Source organism: Aricia agestis, chromosome 10 (genome assembly GCF_905147365.1).
Source record: "Aricia agestis chromosome 10, ilAriAges1.1, whole genome shotgun sequence".
Classification (NCBI taxonomy): Eukaryota; Metazoa; Arthropoda; class Insecta; order Lepidoptera; family Lycaenidae; genus Aricia; species Aricia agestis.
The window spans coordinates 2,860,201-2,883,030 of NC_056415.1; the positions used below are offsets into that span (position 1 = coordinate 2,860,201).

Genomic DNA, 22,830 nt, shown 5'->3' on the forward strand with positions numbered 1-22,830 from the left:
CGTTTAGCTTTTCTATTGAATATTTTAGTCGCTCAAAACGTTCATCACTACAGCTGATTCAAAAGCCGCCGTCTAATTGAAGTAGCTCAGCGCGCACCGCTGCGGCGCTAGGTGCGTTTAATTTACAATATGGCGTCAACTAGTAGGTGTTTGTTGGTGTTTGTGCTTGTTTTTCGGAAAGAAAGTAGTTAATAAAAGTTACAAGTGTTATTAAAGAGACAAAAATTGTCGAGGCACATACGAGTGAATTAAAATTTCAACAAATATTCGAGGTGAAATAACAGGATTATGAAATGGATGGACGCAGCCTCCCGGTCAAAACAAAAACAAACACAATCCAGAAAGTCCAAAAGTTGGTTAGGTTAGGTTAGAACTTAGACCACAACACAGAGGGAGCCGAGCGAGCGCAGCGAGCGTGCTGCGGCAGTAGCCGGCGACCGCCTTTAAAGAAAAGGGGGGCTCGGGGGGCGCAGCCCCCCGCCAAAACAAAAACAGACCAGTTGGCTAAGCGTCGTCTAGCTGTAGTGTTGAACGTTGTAGTCAACAAGTCGGCTAAACGGCGTATAGCCGTGTGATTAATTGGCGTTGTTCAGTCAAAAGGCTAGCTGTTTGATTGAACGGCTATTTAAACCAGTCGGCTGCGACATAAATACCGTTATCCTTGAAACCATTAAATGAGCCCGTCAAAATATACAAAACGGATGCCCGGATCGGGAAATTGTATGTGTATGAAGACGGATTTTTTTGAGTTCCCAGCATTGTTCTCATATAAAAAGTTGTTCATTTTGACGGGCTCATTTGATGGTTTCAAGGATTTTTGTTTACACTAACATCTTGTATATACGAGTAGCACCGAAGCCTCGAGGAAAAACCTAGTAAAATAATTATAATGATTAAGGGGTACATTAATTTTTTTCACAAAAGTACTGAAGTCCTAAGTAGAGAATCGGTACAAAAACGGTAATAGATAAAACCAAAGGTAACATAAGATACGGCGCTAGACGCGGAAAGCATTTCACCGCGAGATAGACCACACCACGCGGTACACTTCTCAAGTTATAACCGCATTATATGCAAAGAGGCTGTGCTTTCTTCCGTCATCATCATCACTTCTATCCTGAGTTCTACTTCCTACTATTCATACTAGTCAATATCCAATCCATAATAATATTATAAATACGAAAGTGTGTCTGACCTGAACCTATTTTGCTGATATCTGGTATGAAGTTTTTCTAGTCCCGAGAAAGATCTATTTAAGGATACTTTTATCCCGGAAAATACGGTTCCCGCGCTATAAACGAATGTTGGCGCAACGGATTTGCAAACGTCATCTAGTAAACATTAGTTTGTCACGTTGTCAACCGTAAATTTTTCCAAGATCAAAACTAACCGATATCCTTCATTCGAAATCATATCTGCATACCACCATTTTCAAAATCGGTTCAGCAATTTGAACGAGAAGACACAACAGACAGAAACATTTGCGAATTTATAATAATATTACTAGATGACGCCCGCAACCCCGGTGCGTCAAAATTCGTAAATCGCGTGGGAACCGTACATTTTTTCGGGATAAAAAGTATACTACCTTTGTCCTTTCTCAGGACTCAAACTATCTCCATACCAAATTTCAGCAAAATCAGTTCAGCGGTTTAAGCGTGCAGAAGTGAAGTAACAAACAGACAGACAGACACACTTTCGCATTTTTAAAATTATTATGGAAGTATGGATTATGGATATGTGGAGTACGTATACAATTAACCTTTATTACATAGAGAGATAATAATTAAAGTTTACTGTCAAGATAATAACAGATACATAACTAGAAGCTTCACAGTTCACCGGAGTTTAACTGATGAATTGAAATCGAAAGTGTTCCAGCGTTAACAATTCAATTAAACACCATAGAAGGGCCATTACGTAAGAGCGCCGTGTCATAACTAGATGCCATCGATCATACCAATAATTATGTGTTTTCTAGAGATCTATAGATCAAACAACAGACAAATATAAAAAGTCAGGCATCAAGTTGAAAGTCGGTCGTTTAAATCTAACTTATATGCGAGTATAGGCCATATAGTATGCTGATTTTTGCTGTGCCTAACCACACTTTATTATAACATTTCTAACAGGAACCCACGACCTCAAGAGCAACGCTCTAAACCACTGGACCACGGAGGTGTATTCAAAGTATTGTCTCCCATATCAAATCGTCTATGGTATTTATACGTAAGCAGTAGATCTTCGCAAAAGAACCACATTTTAAGTACATCCTACATAAAAATATGTAAAATGGCTTTACGTTTCAATGTTGTAAGCTAGCCAACCAAAAAATAATTAAGCTGCGTGGTCTCTTTTCATTTCGTTGTGAACTGACCCTAAACTAAACTGTCAAGGGAAATCAAGACATAACCCTGTATTGATGTTATGTTTATCGCATTACTGTTTCATTCGTTACAGCTCTAAAAAATTAATAGAGCCATAACTCATAACTCTGTTATGTTTGTCAAGCCGATAGCCCTATGTAATAGTTGTGATTAGATAAAATTAAAGAGTTAAGTGTTGGATACAACATTTTATCCAATGTAATAAAGTATCGAGATTAAGGGCCTGGTTATAAGGCGGCCAACATGTTGTAAGCGTTAGCGTGATATAAATTACCTTTTTCTTAGGCTCTAGATGGTTTTTTATTCCGTTAAAATTATGGGATTTCCGGTACTCATTTGTTTTTAAGCTATTTAAAACAGTATGCAATTCAATATAAAAAAATAAACATTAAAATTAAATTAAAAATGCCGAAATAGCATTGCATTTTGCACGAAAGAGTCAACACTACATATTATGTACTATACTGTATAGTATAAACATATTCCGAAACTTTAGCAATTAACAGTGTACAAATGGTAAAATGATAAAGTAGAACAACAAAAAAATACACACAAGCATAGTATAATTACTATTATCTATTGCTTTTAAAAATAGCAATAGATAATAGTAATTTTACCTCTCCGCAACCTCTACGGGCGGCGTAGAGGTTGCTACGCTATCCGCTTGCGCTTGTCACCTGTCATAGCCCTTAAACCACTAATTGTTAAACCATCGGCCGCCGGCGCGGGCGCACGCTGACATAACCGAAGACGACCATAACTTACACGCTTATCGTTGATCACGGTGGAAAATAATTTGGCGCGAGAAAGCCTTTTCATTTGGTAATTTATTGTGTCTTATACATTATGTTAACTACTTGTTTAAAAATTAAAAGGAATGATAGATATAATCCGGTCAACGAAGAGATTTGATATAATATTAATCGCTAAACATATCAATAAAGGAAGATCGATCTAACTGATCTATGTGACTGTCGCTGTCTTTTAAATGGCTTAAATCCAGCTGAAAATAGATGCCTGTTTTCTGAGGATTTTTAATTGAACAAAGTTGTTGAATAGATAAACTCCTGACAAAAATCCCGGAAACATAACAAAAATACAGAGAAAAACGCCCGCACCCAGAAATATTTAATGATTTCATTTAATGAAGAATTTGACAGAAACTGTATGGAGTTTATGTCAAAATCTACACAAAACTAAAGATAAAACAATCATAGTCACTTGTTTTTCTTCTCTTATTATTAATGAGGCTTTATAAGTTTAGTATTGTATTTCATTATGTCTACTCAATAATGCTAATATAGCTAATGAAGCTGTAGGGAAGTGTACGGTGCTGTGAAGCGAGACGAATCGCAAATATTTTCCGTAGGATGATTTCATCTGAAAAAATACATTAATTTTTTGCTCAACTATTATTGTATCATAAACACATCTTACGTGTTAATGAATAATTTATATATCTAAGCAGCATAAAATGTTTTTGACACTATACTATTCCTGTTTATTCAATACTTCATAATTTTTGGAATTAAAATTAAACAAAAAAACAGAGTTAGAAGATGCTTACTTCGTCAAAGTAATTGGTTATCTACTAATATTATAATGAGACAATTTTGATTGATGAATTCCTTGTAATAAATAAGCTTCAAAACTACTAATTTTAAAGAAATTTGGCACAGATCGTGTTTAACCTACGTCATATGCGAGTTTTTCACTTTGAAAATGTACGATTCCTAGTAGGGTACCTTTTACAAGTAAGCATGAAATCACGAACAACATTTGAGCTAAACGAAATAGATCTAAGCAATTAAGAATAACTGCATTTTATAAAATCTTCTTTCCTGCTTCTCAATGAATGACCACACATATATTACGCAATACTAAAGTCTTAATACTTTCAGATAAATCTTTATATTTCTTAGGGCTATTCCCACAGTTTAATGGAAACTAGCACTGGCTGCAACAATAGAACATATTAAGTGCCGCCGAACTGTGACAAATCAACAATGCGAGATTACGATCGATTGATTAGCTTTTGTCAATGAAATGGAAAGTGTGTGAATTTCGTGAGTTTACTTCGAGGATGATACTCTTAATTCTTATGCCAGCTTACAGAGATGATCTGTTCTCCGACATTTTATGTACATAATTAAATATTTTTAATATCACAAACACGCTGCTTCGTTTCTTTTTATTTAAAAGCACCCACCACACATTCCCACTGTATCTCCTGTGTCGCCAGGAAACCCTTTGACATGATCTCAGAGAGCCCGCAGGACATGCTAAAGCTGCCTCGGGACTGAATTGGAAATTAATCAGATGACAAGGTCCCAAGGCACTTGAGGAATGAATTGTAAATTAATCAGAGAAGATAGGAGTGGTAAGTTCCTTATGCAATTGAGATGTAGCAGCTACATTGTGTCGACATTCGTTTGTCACGTATAATCTTCTCCATATTATTATATCATTTTCTGGGGCTCCAAGTATTTTCTAAACAGAATTTCAACTAAATATGTTCAGAATATAAAAGTGAAGAGGTAACAGACGAACAGACACCTACGCAATTATAATATTAGTAAAGATGGATTCGCATATCTGTTAATTCCATTACGACAAAGCATTCGTACGTTATTATGTCGTGTAATTTGATTACTACATATTACACCACAATATAATTACTACGACAATTACTCACCAGTAACATATTCGTACGCAAATAGTATTCAGTAATAAACAACATAACATTAACATAAGATATTCGAATAATTTTCATGGCCTTAATCTTCGTACTTTATTTCCGTGTTCATTAATATTTCCATAATTCATTAAGTTTTTCACGTGGAATATCTAATGCATATTTTTGATTGCATGTACGAGTAGTTTTTGCTCGTCGTAAATTTAAGTAATAAGCATAATAATAAATTAAATAATAATTAACACTCTGTATTTCACTATAATATCTCTACTCTCTCGCAATCAATAATTTCAGTATTGTAACATTATTATAACTAGCTATTTGACCGAGCTTTGCTCGATATTCGATGAAAATGACATTTTCTACAAAATTTCATGAAAATCGTTGGAGCCGATTCCGAGATTCCAATTATATATATACAAGAATTGCTCGTTTAAAGATATAAGATATTCTATATTTGATCAGTATTTTCACATTATTGTATCCAGTAGATGCCTGAAACTCCTTTGCACAGAAACTGGTTTATTGGGTAAAATCAATTTGAAGTAAGTGAGTTTTTTAAAGGTGTAAAACACATACTTAAAAATTTCCTATAAAACAGCTAAGTATGTGCTAAATCGATTTTAATGGACCTACCATTTAAAAGAACAAAAGATATGCCAGGAAATGCTCAAGACAGCTCGACTCTAAATTTCGTTTTCACAATAAACAAGTATGGGTGATGTTTTCAAAGAAAACTGCGGCTAAAAGGGACGGAAGGAAACCGATTCGAGAATGACCCGATTTCGCGTTACGTAGCCCTTTGTAGGTTAATAGTTAATGCAGTATTGTTGGTGTTAACGCCTCCGTGGTCTAGTGGTTTAGAGCGTGGCTCTTGACCCGGAGGTCGATTCCCGCGTTGGAAACATGTTATTTCCAAGCTTTGCTAGGACAATGCAGGCTGAACACCTGATTTTCTGACAAGTAAGATCTATGCGTCGGATGGGCATGTAAAAAGTCGGTCCTGCGCCTGATCTCTCCGTCGTGCGTCTTCCGTCCCACTGGGAGTAAAGGAAGAGAGCGGTATTGTGTACTGCGCACATACTTGGGCACGATAAAATTACTCCTTTATAATTACTGGCCTGGTTTCATTGAAACTCGCCACCGTCACCGAAACCGGTGTGGGAGTTATTATTATTGTTGGTATTACATTTTACTTTTCAGTAATATTAGGGTAGGCTTAGGCTAGTAAGCTTAATAAGAAGTAAGATCTTATCCGGTTACAAATAACATTGTAATAAGTTATGATACTTCTTTATTAGTAAAAAGTTTTTAAATAATTAAGGGCCAATCGAGCAAACGGGTCACCTGATGGAAAGCAACTACCGTCGCCCATAGATACTCGAAACGTCAGAAGAGCTGAAAGTGCGTTGCCGGCCTTTTAAGAAGGAATATGTTCTCTTTTTGAACGTATGCAGGTCGTTTAAACTCGATTGACTGATTCTATACGTTACATAAAATATCAGAACTGGTACACCAGTCAAAGGTTTGCAAATTGAAGGACGAAGTTTCTATTTGTCTCGTTTATTTTAAAATTAAATGTTTAATTGAATTATCACGGCTCACGCCTCATTAATTTCAAAATAAGTGAAAACATGTCTTGTATTGGCAAATGTACTTGTTTTATTTTATCTGAGATACAAGGTTTGGTAAAATTTTAACGACGACCTGCTTAGTAGCAGTGGTAGTAATTTCGCTTACACATTAAAGTAAACTGTGTTAACGAAATAAGGAGTAGTTCCAATTTTTTATTTATTCGAAATTCAAAACAAGCTTTAAATTGGGAATCACAATATTTTTTTATCAATAATTTTATGCGGGCAAACTATAAAAAGTCGTTTTTTTTATTTCAATTATCATGCTTGTCTGTACAAAACCGAAATTTCACACACGACCAGAATAAAGTAGACGCAATTGAATTCTCGTATTCTGTCTGCGGAGGAAATTACACGCCGACGACAGACCAAATCAGACAAACGACTAACTTTTGGGACCTTTGTGTTACAGTCTACAGTTAGTATATATAAATATAACTTTTTCAGTTAACATTGCACAAATAAAAATATTTGATTTATGCGGGATAGAATTTGTGTCCGTGTAATTTTATTGGAATATTGTTTCGTGTACCTTAGCTAATTTAGCTATATTAATTTAATTATCTCCGAGTTATTAACTTGTTTTAATTAAACTGTAGCTAAATTAGCTAAGGTACACGAAATAAAAAGGCATAATTATATCGTCGGTTAAGCTGCCATAGTCTAAAGTTTATCTTTCTACGGAAGAAAAGATCCGTCGTCTTGTCTTTAAAATCTGTAAATATTTCTAGCTTCGCATTTCCACCGCTCGGTCGGTCGGTCGGTTATGGTTGTTAAGCTTTAAAAATAATTAAAAAAAAATTACACTAGGCCTCTATTTTCGTACAGTTTACTAATGTACAATTCAAGCACAATTGATTCCGAAGCAGTTGACGGACCTACCTCATGTGTATGTCAATTCAATGTTAGCTGTGATCGGTCGGATGGGTTTGACTTATAGAGTAAGAGCCGGCGAGGGCCAGACCTTCCTTCGTTTCGTAAAGCTGAAAGTTTACCTGTTTGTAACCTTTACAGAGGTAAAAACGACCAGCAACTATGGAGTTTCGGTTCTCTGACGGTCTAACTGACCTTTGAGAAGGAGTAAAGCTCAATTCCATACATCCCATAGCTTTATTCTTCGCGGTAAGTGGAGGAATCTCGTCTTCCAGTGCCGGACATTTTTGACAGTTGCTTCCCACTGCTAGACACCCTCAAAGTCTAATACTTACTTAAAGAAAGTTTAAGGGTGGGTGGAAAGCGAAGGAAGTTCTGGCCCTCGCGGGCTCTTGGTCCATTAACGCGGCCAAATTACGTAGGTCCGCCATCTACCTAGGAATCAACTTCTCTGATAGTACAACTTGGAATACTAATGTTGTTATTACGTACAATTGTTCTAACAAACAAATAAAGGAAAGGGTTTGTTTGACCCTTTGTACTTTCTACACGGTAGCGTTTACACCGTGCCAGCGTCGTGAGCCAGTGTAATTACGACTTAGGGCTTCTATACACGATGGAGCTAGCGACTGCCATGCTATTGTTATTTCTAAATTGAACGCCTCCGTCGTCCAGTGGTAAAAAGTGCTCTTTTTTTTTTATTAAGATAACTACAATCTTAAAACTAACTATTTAAATAAACAGTGTATAGTTAACTAAAAGGTCAATTAAAGTTACCTACTTAAATACAGCTTAAATACTAAACTAAAGCTTAAACCGACTTAATTAGAATATCTATGTATAAGCACACTCTTGACTTGGGTTCGATTCCCGTGTTGGAAACATGTTATTTCCAAGTTTGTTTAGGACAATGCAGGCTTATCACCTGATTGTCTGACAAGTAAGATGATCCATGCGTCGGATGGGCATGTAAAAAGTCGGTCCTGTGCCTGATCTCTCGCCAGTCGTGTCGGTCTTCCGTCCCACTGGGTTATGAGAGTAAAGGAATAGTGAGTGCTCTTGTGTTTGGGCACTATAAAATCACTCCTGCGTAACTATTTTCAATGAAACCGGCCACTGTCACCGAAACCGGTGTGGAAGTATTTAATTATAATTATTATTTTTAAATTCTACACGACATATTATAGCTTCATTTCTTACTTTTTTATAACATTTGTGGGCATAATATCACCACATGGCAAAATGCGCTTATTGCTAGTCTTACTGTGTCACAGGCTTTATAAATCTTCTAGATCAAGGAAATCTTCAAAGCAAACGAAAACTAAATTGATACACGGATATTATATAAGTAAAATCTTCATTTATATCATGTAAATTGTAACCAAAGTATTATAATATCCCTTTGATAACTTGCTTACTGGGATTTCTAGAGAAATTATAAAATTCATTCAAGTTAACATAATTTGAAGAGGAGGGTCATGACACAATAACTTAGTCAATACGTCATTATTTTAAAGTTAAAAAATCCTCATGGAAAATAAAGTACTATATTCCTCACCATATTTGTACTCTAGGTACCCTACAATATTCGTGATTGTGTTACTAAAATATCTGACTATAAGTATGAGGTCATGTACACTATGTGTAGAAGACCATGACCATAATCATTATAACTATTAAATAGGATCCATATATGGCGTGAATTTAATTCCAACAGTTTGAAATTAGAATCACAGTAACTAGCTCTATCTGTTACATAAATTATATCACCCATGTTTAATCTAAATGCTCTCGTTTCGAACGGTCAAGGTGCTAAAACCTAATTAGAATCTTAAAGCTATATCATTAGAGTTCTATTTCCAGTGGTGCCAGTAATGTGTGAATTTTGTCGCCACTGACCAGTTGGTTTCAAATTGCAACGTCTAGACGCGACGTAAATTATGTTAGGCGTTAAGATTATCGAATCGTATTGGAATTTACTTATTGAGATTACTGGAATATCACCGATGAAAAGTCAGTTATGGTAAAGCGGTCAAAACTTTGTCTTTGTATAATAGCTCCTTTACACATTGCGTCATGATGGATAACTATGATTGCAAAGCTCTATAACAGCCTTTCCCAAAGTGGGCGATAACGCCCCCTTGTGGGCGCTGAAGGTCTAAAGGGAGGCAGTGTGGGACCCAGAAAAAAATGGGGGCGTTGCCTTGGGGGGTGATTTGTGATTTTATTTCATTTGGATACATTTTAAATTGAAACAATTGGGGGCGCTCAAACAATTTTTTCTCAAAGTGAAGTAGACAAAATAACTTTGGGAACCCCTGCTCTATAACATTCACAATCAAAGTCGATCATGGGCAATAGATGAATCTACACGTTCATAATCGCTTGGTTTATCACGGGCCTGTACTGTCTCCCAGGTTCTTAAGACAGTTTAGAATTTAATACACATCTCGAGTTCCGTATCATATCTAAGAGTTTTCATCGTCTGTTACAGTGGTGGGCCCATAAATAACTTTTTACGCCAAAAATATTTAAAGAAAAGTCTTTGACTTGGACCAAACATAAATTATATCATTTGAATTAATTATTGAGTTCTCTCGATGAAAATAAATGCATAATGCAACACTAGTGCACTCGTGTATCGAGGTCATTCTAAACTATTCCCGATCAAGTGGATTGACCAATGGTTAATTAATTTTAAATTTAATTATTGAGTGGTTATTGCCACATCAAATATTTATAACTTCACATAATATTTGAATGATCCAATGATCCGGCTAGAAAGACCATGAAAAAGATTAAGTTATGAAGTTAAAAATATTTGAAGCTGTGCTTAATCACTTTTTTGGTAACCACGTCTTAATAATTACAAACTAGTGCATTTTACCCTGTAAGAGCCAACCCACACGTACCACAACCACACGACAACCACAACCACACCACGTGGTCGGGCGTATATTTCGTATTGTAAATGGACTATTCACACGTACCACATTTTGTCGACCACTTGTGTGATATCGACCACATCGCAAACACGGCCGACCACATCGCTACCACAACGTTGCGTCGATGCAATGATAGTGCGTGCACACCACACGCGCTCTTCTTCCCTCCGTTTCATTGACTTTCGTACGCAACCATATCGCAACCAGTGGCGACAACGCAACCACGTCGACATTTTATCGGTACCACAACGCAACTACAAAAAGCAGCAGCGACACCATTCACACGTACTGCTCGACGACATTTTGTCGTTGCGATGTGGTGTGATTGTGGTACGTGTGGGTTGGCCCTAAGAGTTTATGTCTGTTTACGCAGCTGCATGTGATCTGTAATGTAACCCAGCTGCCGCAGCGCCAGATTATCCCGACTTGTGGCGTGTGACGTCATCACTCCATGTGATTCATAGATGCACATGTTTTGAAATGCATTATTAACTATTGACTAGCATGAAGTTAGAGGGAATATAGATCAGATGTTTTCAAATAACTTGCGTGAAGTTTTTAAAGAAAACCGAACGCAATGTATTCAGGTACTTAAATAAAATACTTCTGCTTGAAACTTAATAATTACCTAGAAGATACTTAGGGCCTGTTTCACCACTTCCTGATAAATTGCCGAATAGGCTATTCACAACTTTTTTGACAGATTCTCTATACTTGATATTTCAAGTTAATTGGTGGATAGTCTATTCGTCACTTATCAGGAAGTGGTGAAACAGGCCCTAAACATTGCCACAACTACTACTACTACTAAACATTGACAAAAGCACAATATATGGATATTTTATTCGACATACACCTAAAATATTTTTAAGTGGGATTTTTTTCAGCTGCTTTGTAAGCTTTTGTGGGATGGGTTGACTTGAGATGAGGTCCGACTCGAATAGTCGGACCTCATCTCAAGTTCAAAAAACAAAGGGCTCTACTTTGATCTCTTTACATTAACAAGTGTAACAAACTACACGCACCTGGAACAGCAGATATCCGGAGTCATACATCCAGAAGTCGTCCGGCGCGCTGCCGGGCTTGGTGAGGTGTATCGCGAGGCAGCGCTGCAGGATCAGCTGGCAGCGCTGCCCGCCCGCGCCGCGCACGCTCATGCCTTAGGCGGGCGGCGGCATGCTCTGTAAAAAAAGAATAAAAGGTTACTTAAAAAAACAATACAAAATTCAAATAAAGTTACTACAAGGCTTTAAAATGAACGTGGACGGGGCGCTGCTGACAAAGGAGATCTTTCAAAAACATGTCAAAATTGCGTTATGTATGATGGCAGCGTAAGTTCCTTTTTTCGCCACGTTCATTTAAAGCCTTGTCGAGCTCTAGAAGAATTCGCCATCTTCTTTTTCTATTCATTAAAAAATGGCTACGTGTCACTCTCACAGTAGATACAAATCTAACGAATCACCTCTAAATATGGCCTAAATTATTAGACTTTGAGATGGTCTGGCAGTGAGAAGCAACTGTCTTATGTGTCCGGCATTGGGAGACGAGATTCCTACAGTTGCCGCTAGGAAAATAAAATAAAAAAATCGGTCAGTTAGTAGGTCATTAGCTTACAATAAAAAATGTTCTTTTCAAACCATTACCTAAGTGTAGCTATCGTGAAGAGACATTGTTTCAAAGATGTCTAAAGAATTCGCAGGATATTGCAAAAAGTTAAAAGTTATAGTGACATTAACTGTTTTACATCCCGCTAACTATAGTTTACGTTTAACACTTAAGCTGACATGTTTTCGCTTAAAAGCAAACCTCGCTAATCGTTTTTACTTAGCCATAACTTTGTAGTGTAACCACGTATTAGCGTTATGAAAGTGCTAAGTGTTCCATTTATTTTGTCTATCTCGACTAGAGAGCGATTTTTCTTGCTATATCACCGGGCAGTTTCACAAGTTACGTCATTTAATTTATATTTTGATAAGCACACACTCGAAATTCTAAATATAATGCGGCCTCTCGACCTAACAAGCTATTACAAACGTGTGCAGGGCTGAGGGCATGTTCGTCTATAATAACGATTAACTTATATTTTGCATGCTGTAAATAATATTAATCATTGTAGCTAGCACCTCTTCACCCATCGTGGAGGGTAGTGGAGGGTTAGTAATTTTACATGTTGTACCTAAATGTCCAATGCTATTCTATAATACTCTATATAGACTTGAAGCTTCGATTTTTGGAAAACCGAAGATATTTAAAAAAAGGAATTTGACAAACATAAAAAATCGAACTTTCTCACTCTTAATGGCTGTGGTTTAACTAGGCTGTAGGCTTGTCTTATCAAATCGAGCCAGGAAACGCTCACAATCACAATAACGCCAAACAAGGAATTTTAATTGAATATTAAACTTCTTGCAGGAAGCCCAGTAATTATATAAAGCAACATAATTTCAGTGTCTCAGTTAACAGCTTTTAAACGCATTACCATAATCGGAAACTTTATTTTGCCGACAATACTTCAGGTATTCTAATTCAAACCCTAATGTTTTAGCTTAAAATTCAAATTACCCTGCAGGTCGTAAGACAGCAGGTTCAGTGGACATAAAATGTTATGTAACTGATTTACTCTGTCGGGAAAAGATTGAGAGGAAAATATTTTCAGTTTAACGAACTCTTCAAACTACATTCAGTACAGTCGACCCTACCCAGCCATAATGTTTCAATGTTGTATTTTATTTTATGTATCAGTAATTTTTATCATCATTTAAATTAATGTGCTTCAAAATTAAAATGTCATGAAAAATTGCACTGTTACAAACTAAAACTCCTAACGGCGTATCGATGCACAAAACTGTATATTTTTAATTTATTTCTTGTTTGTTTGTTATTCATTGTTTCTTGGAGTCATAAGAAAAATAATAATAATAATTAATCCATACTAATATTATAAATGCGAAAGTGTGTATAATATACATCCTCATTTATATCATTGAACAAATTACAGCGATAAGTGAACGCGGAATCGAACTTCAAATAATTATACAAATAAAGGAATAATTAATCGCACTGGTCAGTTATAGGGTTGGCATCTCTTCGATTTTTCACAACACAAAATGTGCAACGAGGGCTGCGCCACACCGGAATGGCAGCGGCGAGGCGAGCACTTTCAGTGTCATATGATTTTAAACTTTATCTTCATTATTGTAGTATCGCTTGAGAAATCGCGGCCACGGGCGGCCGTAGACTTCTCAAGCGATACTATGTATTACAATAATGAAGATAAAGTTTCAAATCATAATTATGACGCTGAAAGTGCTCGCCTCGCCGCTGCCATTCCGGTGTAGCGCGGCCCTAAAACTCTGGAACGAACTGTCACCAGCAGTATTTCCGTATCACTGCAACCTGCAAACCATCAGAAAGAGAGCGTTTACCCTCTTAAAATACACTTGATACACTTCTGATGTTGTAAGTGGGCGACGGTAGTTGCTTTCCATCAGGTAACCGATTTGCTCGCTTGGCCTTAATTTTAAAGAATAAGCGAATATATATAATAAACAAATTTATTAAATTTCTTTATTAGTGATGTTATGGTGTGAAATTCTACGGTGAAAATCTTTCATGCGGCAGCCCTGCAGGACTCGGCGAATGTAAAGTCCACAAAAGGAGTTCCTATTTATTTCCAACATAAATCTTATAAGTTTAATTGCAGCTAGAGAACAGTTACAATTATCCTATCAATAGAAAATAACACGAAATACATTCGATTACGTAAGCTTGGTTTATATGTAGATGTTAATATCGGTTTAGTTGTTGATGATAAATGATGATAATCCGTACTAATATTATAAAGCGAAAGTAAGTCTGTCTGTCCGCTACCTCTTCACGATTAAACCATTGAACCGATTTTGGTATTGAGATAGTTTGGGTCCCGGGAAAAGACATATGATACTTTTTATCCCAGAAAAATATACGTGGGAGAGCCATGCTTCAGCACGAATGGGCCGGCTCGATCGGAGAAATACCACGGGCTCACAGAAAACCGGCGTGAAACAGCGCTTGCGCTATGTTTCGCCGAGTGAGTTTACCGGAGGCCCCATCCCCTGCCCTTTTCCCTTCCTTACCCTCCCCTACCCTCCCCTCCCCTATTACCCTATTCTCCGTGTCCCGTTCGCTCGTTTGCCCCCTTATTTCATTTAAAAAAAAATGAACGTTCCTGCGCTATAAGCGAATTTCTGCGTAACATTGTTGCGGGCGTTAGCTTTTCAATATATATTCGTGATGGCGTGATTTCACACAAAATAAATCGTAAATTAATTACAAACTCTTAGGCTGCGTTTCCACCAGTGATATGTTGCGAGGAATGTGTTTTTGAGAACCAATAGAATCGCTTCATTGACGTAAGCTTGCCATGACATGGCTGCGCAGCGATGTTATTGGATCTTAAAAACATATTTCTTGCAACACATCTCTGGTGGAAACGCAGCCTTAAAGTGCGGAGAAACATAATATTATAGTTTAGTATAAAGATTTCTAACTTGCGTTTTTGACTACAATTATGTAAATAAACAACTCTTAAATACTAATAAATATATTTACGCATTCAAAGTCCACTGTCGTTATCTAGCAATTAACTTTTCCAATGTGCCGGACAAAGACAGATCATTTGTAGTTGTAAGGTTAAAGTTTATATAACTAGGTATATAAAAAGCCTGCGCATCAATATCTGTCATATCAAGGAGTCACAATTTGTTCTTTTTGCTCGTCAGTGGTCAGTGTTGCCAGTATGATTGATCGCCCGATATGTGGTACTTTCCACAGATCTGCCGTCAATACGTCAAGATGTCGACGACTCTGCCACTCTAAAATTTGCAGCGGTGATCCTTAGGCACTCAGCAGTAATCTACAAGCGACAAGAGTACTAACTTTTAAGGGTCCAATTCATTTTTGGCCAAATTCTTCTTTTATTTTTCATGATTCAGCATTGAAATAAACATATATTTTTTCTAAATTTTCACCCTCATAGCTATACTATAATAACACAATGTGGCAAAACAACGTTTGCCGATTCGGGTCGGCATCCTCCATCTAAGAGAACTTCAACAAGTTTTAAAGATGAACTCATAAAGTAAAAATTCAGTGTAAAAAACGTTAAGTGCTATCCATTCATAAATTGCACAATATTTACATGGTAATATAACGGTAGCGGGCTACATAAATTTTACTAGAGCATTGTAAACAGATTAATTACACAATACACGTGTAATGTGAGAAAAGATCAATATTAGGTAAGCTTCCGGTCATCGTCATCACTTGAAACATATATCACCTACAAAAATACTATTTTGATGATACTTGGCATACATATTATAAGGCAACAAGAAAGGATAAAGGCTATTTTCTATCCACAAAAGTATAGATGCTCTATTAAATATTTTTTTTAATCTTTAAATATTATCGTTATTGAAGAAATAACCTAATTTAAAAGACATTTCATGCGAGTTACCAAAGTATGCCATTCTAAGCGTCTCTTTTCCAACTCTTTCCCAGGGTTCCAAGTATTGTATACAATCCGATTTTTAACCAATTTTTATGAATTTTGGTATACATACCAAAATTCATAAAAATTGGTTCAGCGCGAGTGGTTTAAAAAAGCGCTCTTTTCGAAAAAATACTTACTTACTTTCGTATTTATAATATTGGTAGTAAGGATAACGGTTTATTTAATAAATGACTCGGTCAACATATTAAAGAAGGTTTTAAATTCAGAACAGTAACCTCTCAGTCAAAACATAACGGAACATAAAATAATATTTTTTATTGTGAAGTTCCATGAATTATATATTTTACATATTTCTATAGACTTTCAAATTTGGTTTCAAATTTCGTTTGTTTATGCGAAAGACCTACAAGTTTTGACCAACATTCCTATCTAGTCCATTATAGCACAATATAAATACATACAGTAGACCATGTACTTACTAATCGGCCGGATTCAAAGACACTTGAGTGATTTCTGGTCACTGTAAATTACCAAAACAATGATTTATGTTAACAATTCTCACAACAATATGTTAAACTGCATTAAGCTGGTTTGATATTATTTCAGAGCTGAGTGACTCTACTGTATAAAATGTATATTGTTATTCTAGTGACACAGTCCTAAAATCGAAAATGCGTGCTAAAAATTGCAGTCCATTTTAAGAATTAGAGTCGTCGCACACCGGGTCATTATAACGGTATTATTACACAACTATTAAGCCCGCTATACACTTCTGCGAATAATTGCATGACACAACAAATGTAACCTAACCTAACCCTAACTACCTTTAACTTAAAATAAAGATGATTTGATTTGATTCAAAGAAATGTTATTTGATGATAATATCGAATAAGAGCTACTTGTATGATAAACTGTGTTGCTATATTAATTGTTAGTTACATTGGAAAAGTAATTTGTTTGTTTTGATAAAAAAAGACTGAGCAGCTTATCTTATCTTATATCTTTAAAGTTTAAACGATCAATTCTTGTATATATGTATAATTGGAATCTCAGAATCTGCTCGAACGATTTTCATGAAATTTAGTATATAGGGGGTTTCGGGGGCGTTGAATCGATCTAGTTAGGAATCATTTTTAGATAATGTCATTTTACTCGTATTTTATCGAATACCGAGCAAAGCTCGGTCAAATAGCAAGTAAACTGCTTATTCGTTGTGTATAAAATACTTTTTTTTACTAAACGGAAATTTTTCAAGAGAGCTGATTACTTTTTGTCCTGATTGCCTTCTTTCAAAATCTCTTATCATCGTATCGACAAGAACCATTTCTTTGAACCTTACTACTAGAATGAAGAGAAATAATAATGATGAAGGTATCATCATTATTTCTCTTCATTCTCGCGGTCTTCGCGCGTTCACAGAGTGTAAAGTGGGCATTTTGCGATATGCATCGTCCACTTGTGTCTTGTGACGAGGAAGTGGGCTGCGCTTGCGCAATTTTTATTGGCACAATTAGTGTAAGGAAGTTGAATGCCATTAACGGTGATATACTAATTAGCGTGTAAACCTGCTTGCTGAATGTGAGTTCTCATCGCTTCTCGCCCTAAACTTAATAGCGCTGTTTTAATGTCATAAAAATTGTAGTTAACTTCTTGTCTGCATGTAGTAACATAAATCACTCACCAGGGATCCGCTATTATTTTAAGGTGAACAAAAGTTCAGGTTAGGTCGTGAGGACTTAGTTGGATAAGTATAGTAATTAGTATTAAAAATACTTAAAAGTTATTGCAGAAGAAGTTTTAGAAATACAAATAATATTTTATTGCAATTTACGTTTGGCGCGCGTTTAAGTCTTTTATACTGTGCAAATATTAAACGTGATTTACCAGCAAAAAACGGGCCACAAAACAATGCAAGACAAAGTACAGAATTTAAAATTCTTTTAATTAAAAAGTCCTTTAAAACCCATAATACCTTGAAATGAAGTGTTAACTATAAACAATACAACAATAACTTTTAACGTGCGAAAGTTGTAATTCGCAACATACATGAAACCCAATTAAAATCTTCTTGTTTTTCTATGTATGGCGAGGCGCGTTTTTGTCGATGTATTAATATACATGAAGTATCGACTAACTTTCGATACCGGTAAATATAGGCCGCGTACGACTTTAAGATTATTCGGCTAGGTGAGGTCTATTCTGATGGTGAGGCGAGTGGCGTTCGCGGTACGCTATAGGTAAATCAGTGGCTGCTGTAATATACACAATTTAAAAAAATATTCTTTTCGAACTCCGCGGCACGCGACAATGATCGACAATTCAAATAAAAAGCCACCTTATGAACTAAGCTACTGGTTTCATTTTAGTTTGTGGCACAAAAAAATCAGTGGTGTTTTTAGCACTAGACTATTGTATATAGAAAATCAAATATTTTATAGTCTCTAGTTCATAAAGTGGCATTTAATTTGATCTTTTGTTAGTCGCGGTCGTTTACTGCGAAGGCCGGAATACTGTCTTAAGATCGTTGACTATTGCACGTTATTGGTAGATATTGTACTTCAGTTTCACCGAACTTAAAGTTGTGCTTAGCCTATACTTACGATATATCGACAAACCATATACATCACCGTCTCTGCGTGTTATCAGTCGCACGATAGTAAAAGTTGATGCTCGATATTACCTATATGAGAGTACAATGAATAATTTATTTTTATCAACAAGTTTTCTCCTATCTAGTTTCTATTATACCTACAAAATTATCAACGTCGGAAAATTTTAGCGAATGTTATGTTATAATTTTTAAGGAAAGCCCATTGACTGTGCCCCTACCACCAGCTAGATACAGTCAAGGACATATCTTACCACTTGTCAACAATTTTTTTCGTTTGTGAATGAAATTAAAAAATGACAAAAAAGCTGATACTATTATTATTAATAGTATGTCTTCTTTACGACTATACTACCTGAAGATAAACAAAGTATTAGTTATCTTCATAGTTTAGTATGTAATAGTAGTTCAGCTTGCATTTTTTTATAACCTAACGTTGTGAAACAGAGACAAAGTAGTGCATACGACGTATAATAATAGTTATCATTTACTACTAATAGGATAAGACTTCTGGGAACATGACTCAGCTACCACACAGAGAAGTAACTAAGAACTTGTCAACAATAACAAAAACATAGATAATAAACTGCGAACTGCGCGAAAAAGCAACGGGTAGCAATCCGGAAGTGCCCGCAGAATTAAAAACACAAGCAGCAGCAGGCATTCATTTTCGACACGAGGTAGAAAGAAAGGGGAATATTATTTCCACTCCTATGCTGCGTCCGCGGTCTAATTTTCGTTTTTTTTAGGGTTCCGTACCCAAAGGGTAAAAAGGGGACCCTATTACTGAGACTTCGATGTCTGTCTGTCTATCCGTCTGTCCGTCTGTCTGTCTGTCTGTCTGTCTGTCCGTCTGTCCGTCTGTCTCCAGGCTGTAACTCAAGAACCGCTACAGTTAGACTTTTGAAATTTTCACAGATATAACAACAAATACTAAAAACAAAATAAAATTAATATTTAAGGGGGACTCCCATACAACATATTATGTGATTTTTTTGGCCTTTTTTGCTCTATATCAATAATAGCAACAGGTAGGTACTTGAATTTTTCACACAATCCTTAGTTTTATGTATACTTTAATATTTAATAATAATATTAATATTAAAAAAAATTAAGAGAGGAGGAGAGGAGCTTCCATACAAAAAACACAAAATATGTTGGCCTAATTTTGCTCTATAATGGTACGGAACCCTTCGTGCGCGAATTCGACTCGCACCTGGCCGATTTTTTTAACTAAGCCGTTATAAGAATATAAAACCCTGCTAAAGAGGTTCGCTTTTGCTGTCGTATCGTTCTAAAGTAAAGTTCATAAGAGTATTGCTCTACGCTCTATGTCCCTGCCCCACTAATAACAGCACGTAACACTGTTATTATGTTCTACCGACTGTCACTAAGCTAATAAACTCGGTGTTGCCAACTACTAATTACGTGTAACTCCACTATAATTGGGAGAATCAGTAAGTAAATAAGGCGGAGAATTTCAAAAGCCTGCGGGCATATTTTAATTGAATATGACAACTCTACGAAATTATTGTGTTTAGCTGTTTTCATAATACTGGTAGTAAATTACATAATAATGACAATTGCCTATGTAAAATTATCTCTTCCTGTTCCCTTTTGTCAGGTATCTAATATATTAACGATAAACCTACTTAGGAAACCTTGAGAATTTAACTAAAAAAGAGATATGAATTATGATTTTCGAATACAGAAGGTATGTGGTTACTGATTAGACATGCCAACCACATAGCAAATGTTACTTGGCTATCCAGAGGTTGGTTTATTTATATTTCCTTACTGGAACTCTAATTTGACACACGCAACATAATATGTTTGTGCACATTTTTTTAATAGCAAAGAACTGTACTGGGTGCTTAGTCAAGTTGAATTCGCAAGTTTCAATAACGAAGTTAGATGTCAAATCCCATGCATTTTTGACATCTAACTTCGATATCGAGACTAGGGACAGGTGAAACCTATATCTAATTAGTACATACATACTAATATTTTAAATGCGAAAATAGTCTGTCTGTTACCTCTTAACGCCCGAACCACCTAACTGATTTTGCTGGTATAGAGATACTACGGACGTCATGTAGTTATAATATTGTTTTGCAATATAAATTATTTCTAGTTAAAGTTTCTCAATATAAAAAGTAGATAAAAAAACCTATTCTCAGGCATAACGAGTGTACATAAATTTCATTAAAATCGGTTGAGACGTTTTGGATGAGTTCTCGCACTGTGACACGAGAATTTTATATCTATATCTTATATATAAAAATGGATTTTCAAATGTGTTAGTCGCGCTAAAAGTCGAAAACGGCTGAACGGTTTGGGCTGATTTTAGTCTTAAAATATTCGTAGCAGTCCAGGGAAGGTTTTAAAGTGACACGAAGTTCACCGGGACAGATAGTTATATATAAAATGGATTTCTAATTGTGTTAGTAACGCTATAACTCGATAGCAGCTGGACCGATTCTGCTAATTTTAGTCTTAAAATAATCCTTGAAGTCCAGGCAAGGTTTTAAAGTAACACGAAGTTCGCCGGGACAGCTAGTATTAGATAAATATAGATATAACACACTAGTGATTGAAGCTCACGCCCGAGGTACTTGGAGCAAGGAATGAGGAACCCACAACTTGACATTCAGGGGCGGACTTAGCCCTCGGGAGCTAGCGGGCGCCCGCTATATCGGGCAGATAACGGGGCCCCGATTATTTGCATATAAATCATATTTATTATAAATTCCATAGATAAGCTATACCATCGATTATAGCTGTTGCTGAACACGAAAGTAACAACTTCAAAAGTTCAACGGGCTGCATTTTAAGACTGTCAAGTGTCAACAGATGTAAAAACGATATCTAATAGCTTGAGTAGATTAATAATAATATTAGTTTCTCCGCTCGGTAGAGATATCTATTACTTTTTTCTATTATTCTAGAATCTAGAGTAGGTACCTACAATTCTACATTTATAAGAAAAATAATCATCAAATTCAAGAAAAAGTACTTAAGTGTAGGTTTTACAGTCAACACACAGTACTATTAAATAGGATTTTTTCCCTAACTGTAATGACCCCATATGTTTTAAAAAATGTAGGAAGACCATAAATCTTAAAGCTTATCAAATCTCACATAGGAGTGCTAAAACGTCCAATTTGCAAACATTTTTATAATTGGCAACATTTTGACAATAAATGCCAAAATTATCTTTAATTGTATCGTTTTATAGCCGCGAACATTTGCTAAATTATGATATTCGAGCCGGGGCTAAGCAAGTTATAATGTTTTTGCTGGAATAAGGCTGTAACAATACGACATTGTCACACTAAATTTGCGGAAATTGCTAACGATTTGGCTCGGGTTACATTTCAAGTGGTGAAAAATTGCCTGTAGGTCATTCTTAAGCCTGCATAAGGCTGCGTTTTCAGACTTTCCACCAGAGATGTGTTGCGACTTGCGAGGAATGTGTTTTTGAGAACCAATAGAATCGCTTCATTGACGTGACCTCGCTCAGCGCAACGATTCTATTGGATCTTATATTCTTAAAAACACATTTCTCGCAACACATCTCTGGTGAAAACGCAGCATTACACCGTTAGGTACTGCGTACAATATCCTAATAATAAAATACGTTCTTTATATGATTACTATGTTATCATAGCATAATAATCATTTGACATGCACATTGCAGTGTGTAATTTATTATTAAATGCATTCGATATTATCTATTTTCATATTTATATTACAAGGAAAGAAAAAAAGTTCATACATTACTTACATCGGAAAGATATTAAAATATATTTTAATAACTTACTGAATACGATATTGATATAAATATTGTCAAACCGGCTGTGTTCTTAATTGTTTTTACATATTTGGGCATCTTCCGGGGCGGTGTTTATAAAGACTCTGTTGCGCAATTTTGTCAATACTGTAACTATATTATCGATTATATTGCAAGCAATCAATCCGGGTCATATAAAATAAATAGCACAGGTTGTGTGGAAATAGACCAGTAAAACTATTGAGCTAATAGAAAGTTTTATAATAATTGTTACCAATAGCGTCTATAAATTGGTCCAGTTGTATTTTAGAATAATAGTATTTTAGCTAAACAGATCGGACAGACAATACTTCTATATCTATACATATTATAAAACAAAGTCGCTTTTTTTCCCTCATGTC

The 22,830-nt window shown here is 35.8% G+C and overlaps 1 protein-coding gene across 1 annotated transcript in view; it reads right to left on the reverse strand.

Annotated features, from left to right (window-relative positions):
- The window catches only part of LOC121731330 (serine/threonine-protein kinase DDB_G0283821), a 181,108-nt gene that overhangs the window by 124,162 nt on the left and 34,116 nt on the right, over positions 1-22,830 (reverse strand). Inside the window, exon 2 of the mRNA XM_042120724.1 lies at positions 11,560-11,715. Within this exon, the coding sequence (XP_041976658.1) occupies positions 11,560-11,691 (132 nt within the window). The 5' untranslated portion in view covers positions 11,692-11,715. The remainder of the gene's footprint in view (positions 1-11,559; positions 11,716-22,830) is intronic.